Source organism: Grammomys surdaster, unplaced genomic scaffold (assembly GCF_004785775.1).
Source record: "Grammomys surdaster isolate TR1022 unplaced genomic scaffold, NIH_TR_1.0 201, whole genome shotgun sequence".
NCBI lineage: Eukaryota > Metazoa > Chordata > Mammalia > Rodentia > Muridae > Grammomys > Grammomys surdaster.
Window position 1 is genome coordinate 8,872,576 of NW_021604646.1, and position 11,599 is coordinate 8,884,174.

At 50.3% G+C, this 11,599-nt stretch overlaps 2 protein-coding genes across 2 annotated transcripts; both read right to left on the bottom strand.

Moving 5' to 3' along the window:
- Nucleotides 1–4,578: 4,578 nt before the first annotated feature.
- Nucleotides 4,579–5,810, bottom strand: LOC114623735 (metallothionein-1). Its single transcript, XM_028770433.1, has 3 exons — nucleotides 5,559–5,810; nucleotides 5,043–5,108; nucleotides 4,579–4,803 (listed from the first exon to the last, which is right to left on the bottom strand). Exons 1-3 carry the CDS (start codon nucleotides 5,584–5,586, stop codon nucleotides 4,712–4,714), a joined length of 186 nt encoding a protein of 61 aa, XP_028626266.1. The 5' UTR covers nucleotides 5,587–5,810; the 3' UTR covers nucleotides 4,579–4,711.
- A 3,072-nt stretch (nucleotides 5,811–8,882) lies between these two features.
- LOC114623738 (metallothionein-2) lies at nucleotides 8,883–9,844 on the bottom strand. Its single transcript, XM_028770437.1, has 3 exons — nucleotides 9,606–9,844; nucleotides 9,268–9,333; nucleotides 8,883–9,114 (listed from the first exon to the last, which is right to left on the bottom strand). The coding sequence occupies exons 1-3, from the start codon at nucleotides 9,631–9,633 to the stop codon at nucleotides 9,023–9,025; spliced, it is 186 nt and encodes a 61-aa protein (XP_028626270.1). The 5' UTR covers nucleotides 9,634–9,844; the 3' UTR covers nucleotides 8,883–9,022.
- Nucleotides 9,845–11,599: the final 1,755 nt, after the last annotated feature.

Here is an 11,599-nt window from a genome sequence, read left to right on the forward strand (position 1 = left end):
AGACTCTAACATCTGAGTCCACAGTGCAGGTCTCAGCCTTGCTGTTAAATCCCTCACCTCAGTCCCGTCTCCCAAGCCTCACACAGCACAGAAAGGCTGATCAGAATGAGGTCATCAAATTTCATTGTTGTTCGTGTACTTGATAAACATGCATATACATATATGGCAGGGTTATATTATGATAAACATGCATATACATACATGGCAGGGTTATATTAAGAATGAATCCTATTCTTCACATGTTGCTCTCTTTACAGGTGAGAACAGAACAGCTGTCATGTCGTCAACCACGACAGGTGCTTTTGTCAGACGCCCATCTGCAGACACAGCCCTGGGCACACTTGGAGCAGGCCACAGGGCGGCCTGAGCAGCAGCCTCAGAAAGACGAGAAGGAAGGAGTGAGGCAATGTTAACCTCTCCGGGGCCTCACACCAAAGAATTTGTTAAGTGTTTGTTTATTCATTAATGAACAGGGTCTGACATAGCCTTGAACTTAGGATCCTCCTGCCTCTACCTCCCAAGTACGGATAGGACACGCCCACAGCTCCATGCTCCTATGAGGAGACATTTTAAGGAAGACCTGGGCTCTGTCTGTCCTTCAGGGTTTGCATCCCAATAGAAATAAGCCTACCTAGTCTTAGGACCTAAGGATGATGCAGAAATTTTGGAGTGGGAGCAGAATGGTCTTCAAGGGGTTAAAGGATAGCCAATGTCCCTAAAGTCACACAACCAGAGCCAGCTGTGTCTTCCCTCTCCCCCCCAAGCTCAGCCCCAGCCCTGAGATCTTTGGCTGCAGGCACACTTACAGTCTTTGCAGCTGCATGAGCCACCTGTGGGGAGCAGAGAGAGCTAGAGACAAGAGCAAGAGCCAGGGCAGGCTCCCTGAGGGTAGCATTGCTGTGCATGTCTGGGCGGGCCCTTCTCCCCCTGTCCTCCTGTGAGACACATAGAAGCATGCCATCGGACCTCTCCACCCTACTGCTGGGAAGTACATTCTCTCTCAGATGTTTTTCCCACAGAAAAGAAAGTGAGGTGCTCCAGAGAGGCGAGTGCAAGGGTGAAGATGGACAGGACAGGTTAGAGCCCAATCTTTTGTCCCTTGAAATGAAAACCTGAGTACCTTGAGGGAAAGATGGAGGAATGGAAGGAACTTAGTAAGTTCCTAAGTGTGGTGAAGCTGCTGAGGTGGGGGTGGGGGAGCGGACAAACTAGCAAAGGGCTCCTTAGAGAGAGAACCAGCAACATACAGTAAAGAGCTCACTTTCTCCAGAAATGAAAATGAAGGAACTTTGGGCAGCAGTGGCAAGCACGGCTCTGGCAGGCCTTGCCCTTCTCCCCCATTCCCTCTGTCTTGTTGAAAAACCACTAGATTCCATTCCTAAAGCTTGCCACCAAGGTCTGTTCTCTTATTTGAGCAATCCCTCCTCCTGAAGCTGATTACCAAGGTCCAGCTAGCAAAGTATTGAAGTGCAGCAATCAAAAGCCCCCTTTGGCTCACCTAATAAACATGCTCAGTAAAAATTAAACACCTCATCCTAACAGAGTTTCCCCTTGTACATTTATAAACAACCATTTTCCTGTCTCCTCTCTCTCTAGGGGCAGTCTCCTGTCCTTCTAGGACAAATATCTCTGCCCCCCTCCATTCTCCCTTGTCCCCTATCTCCTGTCTTTGTCTCTTATTCCCTGCCCTCTGGTCCTCTGGCTCTCTAGGCCAAATAACCCCACTCCGTTGGTGCTGAGACCTTAGTCTTGGATGTGACCTGAGCTAATACTTTTTATTTCAGAAAACGTGTGCTCTTAAGTCCTTTACGAGGGACACAGGGGCAGTTGGGGGCGCTTTTCAATGCAAATGACTTAAGGTCCAAAGAAATAAGCAGAAAAATCAGCTAGGCTTCTGGGAGGCACTTGGAAACGAAGGAACCTGCCTGCTCAGTTCAGAGTTAAAGCCCCACTCCGTGTGCAAAGGTCCTCCAGACCTTGCCCCCAAGACTCTCAGCTGCCTTGACGCTGACTGGGTTGTGCAGAATGTACCCACTCTTCTGATTCCCCAACAATTTGAAGAGGTTGAAGCACCCCTGGGTGGCCTAATAGGAAATAGGATAGATAGAAGCTTCTGAGATAGAAGCTTCTGGGCTGTGTGAGATAGCCCCGCCCTCTTCGCTGCACGCCGGTGCACTCGTCCCTGCCCTAGTGCTACGGGGTGTGGCAGAGCTAAGCGCAAGCTTCCCGCTGGGCGCAGTCTCCGCGTGCAGAGGGTGCACCCGGCCGGGGGGCGTTTCTTCTGCGCCCGCCACTGGGCGGCCCGCAGGAGGCGGGCGGGGTTTTGCACTCAACTCTACGCTGCTTGCAGTCGCCCAGCTTTTTTTTTTTTTTTTGCTAGTTCTAGCAAGTTTGCCGGTCATTCCTCCTTATTAAAGTTCCAGGAACTTAGTTCTGGCTGTTTCCCACCCTCAGCTCAGCTTTGCACTATGGTTGTCACCTTGCTCTTCCCATAAAAGTGAGAGGGAGATTAGTGTGTGCCGGTGTCACATACGCTTCTGTGACATTGCCTGTCTTTGTCCCCACCTCTGTCTTTGGCTCCATTTCCCTTATACCTAGAAAGAGGACAGACACGGGACTTTGTCTCTGTCTTCCATTGTTTATACAACAGATAGAGACAGGCGTGGGTTCTTGGCCTAAAACTATCCTAGGTTCTTCGTAGCCAGCGAACCCTCCCTAGTCCACCGGACAGTTTTGACACAAAGTACTTCATTTAACGTCAGAAGACTACAAACGTGGGAAAGGTCCTCAGTCCCTGGTCACAGTGCTGGAATTTGAAAGAGCAAATTCATCCTGGCTTTGCAAGGAAGTGCCACCTAAGTCACCGCAGTGGAGGCCCTCCCAAGGAGGTTGTGCACAGGGGTCATTGCTGAGCTCCTTGAGGATCCCTGGGCCAGCACAGCTGCAGGTGTATGCACACGGGACACTGTCAGTGAGCAGCTGTGTGCGTGATTAGCATCAGTTTCCCCGTGAGTTCAGTGTCACACTCTGGGGTGCGGATGAGCTGAGTCCAAACTTCCTGAGTGCAGAGGGTGAACCTGCGCCACCCCACCCCCACCCTCGTAGAGTTAAGGTGCCTAGATATATAACATCTGGTTTAAAGTGCATAGAAAATAAAAGCAGTAGGGGGTTAGGGCCTCTGCGCAGAGTGCTTGCTGCTCACTCTTGAGGCTCACTGGAGTGTAAACCCGTAGCACCTACATAAAAAGCCAGGAGGGGCAGTCCAAGTTTGTAAGCCCAGTGCTGAGCTGAGAGTAGTGGATCCCCAGGGTTTGCTGGCTATCCAGTCTAGCAGAAATAAAGTTTTTTTTTTTCTGTTTTGTTTTTCAAGACAGGGTTTCTCTGTGTAGCCCTGGCTGTCCTGGAACTCACTCTGTAGACCAGGCTGGCCTCGAACACAGAAATCCACCTGCCTCTGCCTCCCAAGTGCTGGGATTAAAAATAAAGTTCTAAATCCTTCGAAAGATCACTGGGCTGGTAAGATGGCTCAGCAGTTAAGAGCACTGACTGCTCTTCTAGAGGTCAGGAATTCAAATCCCAGCAACCACATGGTGGCTCACAACCATCTGTAATGAGATCTGATGTCCTCTTATGGGGTGTCTGAAGACAGCTACAGTGTACTTACATATAATAAATAAAAACCTTTGGGCTCGAGCGAGAGGGGCCAGACTGAGAAGGAGAAGGAAAGGGGTGTGGGGGAGAAAGATCACGTCTCACAAGGTAAGGTGGAAAGTGATGAAGATCTCAGGCCTCCTTGTTCACCTCAAACACGTGTGTGTGCGTGTGCAGACACACACGCAAATGAAAAACTGAACTATATAGAACCTTTGGGGATAAACATCTGGAAGCTGTGTCCTACTCTGTGACACTTGAGATAAGGTCACACGTAGCCCAGGCTGCCTTCAAACTTATACCTAGTGTGGTCTTGAATTCCTGTCCCTCCTACTGTTTCATCTCAAATGCTTTGATTACAGGCATGAGCCACACTCTATCACTTTTAAATTGCCTGGTGGCACAGTCAGTCCTGTAATCCCAGGTACTTGGGAAGCTGAGGCAGGAGAATCAAAAATTCAGACTGAACTTGCAGAATGAGTTCTAAGCCAATTTAAGCAACTGTCAAAACGGCCAACAAAGCCCCTCTAACACATCTCTCCACCAAAAATAGGGCTGGAATATAGTTCAGTGTTAGTCCCTGCCTAACACGCTAGACACCAGTGTACCTCCCCCCATATACCCAACAATGAGAAGAAACCGGAATCCAAAGAGAATAAGATTTTCTGTGCTTCGAGGATAGGACATTGTGTCTCCCAGGACCCCCTTCCATCCCTTCCCCTAACACAGACCTGATCCGGCAGGCACCGGTTGCTGTCTTCCATATGAGGAAGCTCATGGGATAACTTGGCTCTACCCAAAGACACTACCCCTCTTTGGGGGCCAGAGGCCAGCACCAGTGAGTCCAAAGTCAGATCCCCAGACTATCTAGTTAACCCGTCACCACCTCAGTTTCTTATTTCTAAACAACACCAAGAAAACCAAGAGTTAAAATCAAACAGGCTTTTATTATTCACATACTCAGTAGAAAACGGAGTTTAGTAAACAGGGTGGAACTGTACGGGAAGACTCCAGGTTGGTCCGATACTATGTACACGTGGGGGCAGCAGTGTCTCTCATATCAGGCACAGCACGTGCACTTGTCGGAGGCGCCTTTGCAGATACAGCCCTGGGCACACTTGGAACAGCCCACCGGGCAGCAGGAGCAGCAGCCTGGAAAGGAAGAGGAAGAGGTCAGAGGAGGCTTCCGAGTCCCTCCTGTCACACAGGACTGGCTGAAGACCTGCTTCTCATCCCCAACAGAGACGACTTTAGTTTTGAATTGTCTCTCGGCATAGCCCTGTCTTGAGACAATACAATGGCCTCGGGAGACAGAGCCAGTTTCTCAGAGCCAGTTCTGTAGGAGTTCCCCGACCCCAACCTTAGCGGCCACCCAAGGCGTCCCAACTCACTCTTCTTGCAGGAGGTACACTTGCAGTTCTTGCAGCCGCAGGAGCTGGAGCAAGTGCAGGAGCCGCCTGTGGAGGAAAAGAAGACAGTGATGAGAGAGGCAGGATGACAGCAGCGGCCAACACCACACATCCCGGCTCAGTTCACGAAGTCCCACCCAGAACTCCAGGGAGCCTGGCTCCACTTCTCTCCTCACAGGGTAGGGGAGGACCTGTGTCTTTGATTCCCAAGGCACAAAGGTCCTTTCCCCACTTTCCTAGGCAATTCATAATAAGCTTAGTAACGCCTGGGACTCAATCGCAACCCAGATGTCCCCACTACATGGGTGATCAGGAACTAGACATTTGCGCGTCTAAATCCTAGCCCCAACCCCGACCCGGGGGGGGAAAAGCCGTTTGGATAATACTAATAATACTCCAAGAACAGGTGATTACAAGAGCGGATTCTAGAAACAACCAGAATGAATCGCCAACTAAAGGTGCCTATTCCCGCCAAGTCTCAAGGACCGGGAGTCTTACCGGTGGAGCAGGAGCAGTTGGGGTCCATTCCGAGATCTGGTGAAGCTGGAGCTACGGAGTAAGTGATGAAAAGGCAGTCAGGCTACTGAAGTCGTCGTAACGCTTAGAGGACAGCCGGCCCTCTTTATAGTCGTTGGACCGGTCCGGGCGCAAAGGGTTTACACCCAGCTGGCGGTTGCTCTAGCCCGCGCTTAAAGTCACGCGCGCCGCGTCCTTGGCAGAGCCGAGCGCAGCCTTCGGGCTGGGTGCAGAGCTCCCTCGAGCGCTGGTGTGCACAGCGGCACCGCCCCTTTGGCGCCGCTGGCCCGGGTAGGACGACCCGTGTGACGTGTGGAACATCATGTTCCTGTAGTGCTTTTCCCGATAATACGTTCCATCACTGCTTGGATGCATTACGAGAATTCACCCAACTGTCTCTGTAAACCCATTCGCAGCGTGGTATCCTCAGCTTCTCCTTTCCTGGAGTTCCTGGGCAGCGACCACCTCCGCCCCGGTCTCTCTCTGGATCGAAGCTAGCAGAAGCGAAGGAAACAGTTTTATAAAGACTAGCCTTGGTTACTAACTTTCCTGGTCCTTATTGTCTGTCTCATGCCCCTTGGTTGAGCCCCTTCCTCCCGGACACAGCAACAGAGCTAACAGAACTCATCTCAACATTATTCTCCACTCCTGAGAGGGCACATCTTGGCACGTCCTGGGCTGGGGGGTTGCACACCGTAACCCATCCGCTCTACTCCAGGCTGGTTTTAAAAACCGAGGTACTCTTTCTCCAGAGGGATTGTTTTAGGTGATATCCAGGGACTGCATTAGATTAAAAAAAAAACAAACCAACAGTAAAGAAAACTTTTTTTTTTTTTTTACATTAAGGATTGAAACCAAGGCCTCCTGATCACCAGGCAAGCATCTCCATCTGAGCTGTGTCTCTAGTACTTTACTTTCTTTTTCCTTTGAAACAGGGTCTCACGCAGTTGTTCAGGCTGGCTTTAAATGTGCTCTGTAGCTAGACTTTGAGCTGGAAATCCTCCCCCTGCCTCAGTCTCCTGAGTAGCTAGGATAATAGATGTATGTCACCAGTCCCAGTTTCTCCTCCTCCTCTTCTTCCTCTCCTCTTTCAAGGGTCTCACTCTGTAACTCAGAATGGCTTGTAACTCACTGAACAGCCCAATCTGGCCTTGAGGTTGAGACAGTCTTTTGCTTCAGCTTCCCAAGTTGCTAGAATACAGGTATGTGTGTGTGTATCACAGCATCTGTTGTGTTTTGTGAGTTCTTTTTTGAGATGGCGTTACAGGTAGCCCAGGCCTTTGCTATGATCCTTGAGTGTTTGATCCTCCTGTCCTGTTTCTGGAGTGTGCCACCAAACCTGAACCCAGGGGTTTGTGCGTGTTAGGTGAGCGCTGTACCACCGAGCTACATCCCCAGACCCACGTTCCTTTGCTCCTTTTTAAATGGTTCTAGGGTTGAACCCCAGAACCTCACACAAGCCAGGTAAACTCTCCACCAGGGTGCCAATTCCCAGCCCAACGGCTTCCATTTTAACTGAGAAGCTAAACGGGTATCTATTGTTCACTTGGTTTCAAGGTATTCGGGACTAAGAGAGGTCCCAGCATTCATTCCTGGCCTCCTATTACATCCCACACACACTTAGGGCGTTTGTTTGTTTCTTTGTTTGTTAGCTCTGTTTGGAGACAAAGAGGAAAATCTCTGAGGTTACATTCTCACTCACCTGAGATCAGTACCACCTAAATCAAGGCCAGGCCTGAATGAATGGTGTCAGTAAAGGGCATACAAGGGACAAATGAGGCCAGATTTCCAAACTGCACTTAACAAAGGATAGTCCTTAAACGTCAGGTCTGTGCTTGGTTGCCCGAGTATGTGTATTTTTTGGGGACGTGTGGTTATCAGCATCTAGGCTTTAGCTGAGTGACAGGCTATCAGCACTTGAGGGGTTCGGTCTGGAGACATAACAGGCTCTGTCAGAGGTTCAGTGACTTGTCCAGGCTACATGACCAGTAAGAGAGAAAGTGGGCTGTGAACTAGGACTTCCTGACAGCAAGAAATATGGGCTGTCTTGTAAATTTACTTTTCACAGAGAAAGCCCAAGGGCAAGGTTGGTCCTGACTTCTGGCCAAGAAACTCCTCTTTCCCTTTGATTGAAGACCAAATCGCATTATCTTAACAAATAACCTGGGGGCATTAACCGTTGGTTTTAATTGAGTATCATTCATGTCCTTGTGGCTTCCTAAAGAGAAGGAAATTCCACCGCACCCTCCAAATTGCAGACTCCACCTGGAGTCTTGCTCCTGGGAAGATACTGGGCAATTCCACCCAAATTCCTACTTACTTTACTTAAATTGCCAGGGGTTGGAATGAGAGGAGATTTCTGCCTGACCCCAAGAGAAACTTCCAGACCGACAGCCAAGTCATATCACTGGGCTCTCTGGAAGAGTGGAAAAAAGTTCCTGTCAGTGTCCCCTGTACAGCAGTTCCTCGTGGGAGCTCTAGGCTGGACACATTGTACCATTTAGTCTCCAAGATGTAAGGCACACCCTTGGATATTTATAGTGTTTAAGGTACTTTTCATGGTTTTGTTCATGTTACTTTTTAAAAAAGATTTACTATGTATAATGTTCTGCCTGCGTGTATGCCAGCATGCTAGAAGGCACCAGATTTCATTACACATGGTTGTGAGCCATCATGTGGGTGCTGGAAATGAACTCAGGGCCTCTGTTAGAGCAGCCAGTGCTTTTAACCCTGGAGCCGTCTCTCCAGCCCATGTTACTGAATTTTTAAAAATGGATTTAAAGCCGAGCCTGTTATCCTTTAGAAGTCTAAGGCAGGAGGCTCCTAAATTCAAGGACCGTTTAGGTTATTCAGTGAGATCTTGTCCCAAAACTAAAGGTCACCAGAATTTGAGACAAAGCTGGCTTCAGAGTTACAATGACCCTTTTGCCTCAGGCTCCCAAGTGGTGGGATTATTACACATGGTATAGTCATATCTGATTCACTCCCTTCTTTATTTACCAAAGTTTACATACATACAGGTATTTCATACTTTAATTCAGAATCGTTATGCATCTAGGGGTAGGGCTGTGGCTCATTAGAACACCCGGTTTAGTAAGCAGGCAGTTTCGGATTTAATCCCCAATATACCCACGCCCAGTGGGATCGGCACATTTCTGTGACCAATGCATGCTTCTGCCCGCCGCTTTCTAGATGGTCAAAGTCCAGAGAGGTAATCAATCCGACTAGCCCAAATCAGGCTGGGGCAGTCCCATCTCAACCCCTCCGCCAGCCCCTTATCCCACGCACAAAGACAAACTGCGTTAATCAAGTCAACGGTTTTTATTGTCAGTTACATGCTTTATAGAAAAAAAAAAGGTGGAAAACTGGGTCAGGGTCAGGGTTGTACAAAAAAAGGCTGGGCTCTTACATATTCTATTTACACAGGTATGGGGAAGCCCCCCATTTCAGGCACAGCAGCTGCACTTGTCCGAAGCCTCTTTGCAGATGCAGCCCTGGGAGCACTTCGCACAGCCCACGGGGCAGCAGGAGCAGCAGCCTGGGGAAGAAGAATTGAGCGGTGAGCCGGAAAACAGAGTCAGAGGGACCCCACCTGGACGCTCCCGGGAAAGCGCGGGGCGGGGCGGGGGGAGAGGGAGGAGTAGGGACCCCAAGGGAGTGAAGGGGAAAGGGTAGGGAAGATCCAACTCACTTTTCTTGCAGGAGGTGCATTTGCATTCTTTGCATTTGCAAGAGCCCGCGCACGAGCAGGATCCATCTAGAGGAAGAAGGCAGTGAGTGAGCCCGGTGAACGGGACCTGGGCGTACCTGAACGCAGTTCTCCGAAGAACTAAGGTTCAAACCACCCAGGTTGGACGAGCCACTATCTCAAGGACTAGTTTAAAGGGAGCAGGAGTGCTCCAGAATTCGTTCGGAAGGAGCAGCCGGTAGTACTCTAAAAATAGTTAATGGGGAAGGGGCCAAATAGCCTGTCTAGCTCTCCCAGAAACTCCCAGAAGCCTGTAGAGGCCCGTCAGCAGTCCCCCTTACCTGAGGCACAGGAGCAGTTGGGGTCCATGGCGAGTGGAGGCGTCGGTTGAAGACTAACGAGAGACCGGCGGTAGAGTTCTAGAAGGCGCGTGGTGGAGAGAAGCACTCGGAGCGCGACCTTTATAGTGGCGAGTATTGGGTCGAGCGCAAAAGCTCCGCCCGAGTGGGGGGCACCACCTGCACACGCCCCCGCCGCCTGCACACGCCCTTCTTCTGGCTCGGGGGATATGGCCTGCGCACGACCCGAAGTCTGCAAGCATCTCTCTTTTTGCACGTAGGACAGAGCCTGCCCACGCCCCCGCGCTGAGTCACACCCCCTTTCTCAGGGCGCAGAGACTGAGAGCAAAGGGCTGAGCGCAAAGGGTCCGCGATCCGGTGGGGACCGGTTCCAGGAAGTCTGCTCGCGCGCGCTTTGCCCGAGCCCCGGGGCCCGAGGGGTCGGGTGCAGAGGCGACGCGGAGCAACGAGCCCCCTGCGGCCGCCCAGTTCATGCAACGGGGACACAGTTCCCGCGCGTGTCTTGTGTGCTAGCCTGGGTGAAAGCGGGTCTTGGAGACCCTGCTTACAGGAGAACTAAGCTGGCAGTGTGAACAGGTTACAAAACCAGCCCTAGCCCGGTCTTAACCGCTGTTGGTGATGTACCCCCTGCGTGTCATGTGCTGCGGGCACTGTTAGAGCTGTCATCTCCCCTTAAAACTCAGGTTGGAGCGTTCATTACTCTCACAGTAGAAAAGTGGAAACGGAGGCGCAGTCACATAGCCACTTGCCCAAGATGAGTATAGGGTTCGAATCCACTGAGGCACCAGCCATTTGTCAGAGACTAGAGACCATAAAGACGTGCGCTAAGGATATTTATTTTTGGAGGGCAGCGATAGAACAGGAAAAAATGATAGGAGTCTCTGCTGGGAGTGGAATTCAAGAGAAGAACAGTCCAGTCTGGGAGAATATGGACCAGGACCCTTTGCCGGATGTTTGCCAAGCAGGGAGGGCCAGATGGTCGTGTTCTGAAACACGGATGGCAAGCCCCACATAACCCTCCTCACTGCCACTCACGGGTAGATGCTGAGGGAAAGGGTGGAGATGGCAGCCAAAATTTCTTCCCCTGGAGGCACATGGTGTTTCCCCACTTGCTTAAGTCTGTTGAAATCAGACTGGAAGTCATAGCTGGAATGTTTGTGTCATCTGAGGAGCCAGGAAACTATTACCGGAAGCTTCCCTGCAGGCAGATACTTTCTGGTGGCTGTGGGTGGGGTGTAACAGGACAGGCTGTCCTCACAGCTCTTACTGTAAACTGGGCCAATGCTTTCTTGACTCAGCATCACTTTCTCCTGGATGCCCATGGCTGCCCAGGGACTGTGTGGTAAACATCCTATCCTTTCCCCTCCTGGCACTTTCTGTGACTGCCCTGGGTATGAACTTGAAACCGGATTGATTTCTATCCTGTGCTCCCTTTCCAGACTGACCCCAGAGCAGTCAGTCTTTGCCACTGTTGGGCTGTGACTCTAGCCTCAAGCCAGGATGTCCTTGGCAGTCGCAACTCTCTAAGTCCCGTAAATTCCTGGAGGTAACCCACCGTACTGTTATTCCTGCCCAGTTTCCACTTCCCGCTAGGAATTAGATTTAAAAAAATGAAAGTAAGCAGGGCGGATGTATCGCCCAGTGCCTTTAATCAGAGCACTCAAGAGGCAGAGGCAAGTAGATTTCTGTGAGTTCAAGGCCAGCCTAGCCTACATAGTGAGTTCCAGTCCAGCTTTGGCTACACAGTGAGACTCTGCCTCAACAAACAAACAAACAAAAATACAAGCAACAATGACAAAGTCAAGTTTGGATAGTGTGACCCTGGCTTGTCATCTTATCACTCAGAGGCCCAGCCAGTATTGTGAAAGCCCGGCTAGCCTGGGCTTTATACTTAGACTGACTATAAATAAATAAATAAATAAATAAATAAATAAATAAATAAATAAATAAGGGTTAGGAGTGTATCGAGTGATAGA

Excerpts from the sequence above, each read along its gene's own strand:
- LOC114623735 (XM_028770433.1), bottom strand. The coding sequence starts at position 5,586 with ATGGACCCCAACTGCTCCTGCTCCACCG. Across the intron at positions 5,109-5,558 it reads CAACTGCTCCTGCTCCACCG|GCGGCTCCTGCACTTGCTCC; the intron begins GTAAGACTCCCG and ends TTTCCTCCACAG. Across the intron at positions 4,804-5,042 it reads GTGTACCTCCTGCAAGAAGA|GCTGCTGCTCCTGCTGCCCG; the intron begins GTGAGTTGGGAC and ends CTTCCTTTCCAG.
- LOC114623738 (XM_028770437.1), bottom strand. The coding sequence starts at position 9,633 with ATGGACCCCAACTGCTCCTGTGCCTCAG. Across the intron at positions 9,334-9,605 it reads CAACTGCTCCTGTGCCTCAG|ATGGATCCTGCTCGTGCGCG; the intron begins GTAAGGGGGACT and ends TTCTTCCTCTAG. Across the intron at positions 9,115-9,267 it reads ATGCACCTCCTGCAAGAAAA|GCTGCTGCTCCTGCTGCCCC; the intron begins GTGAGTTGGATC and ends CTTCTTCCCCAG.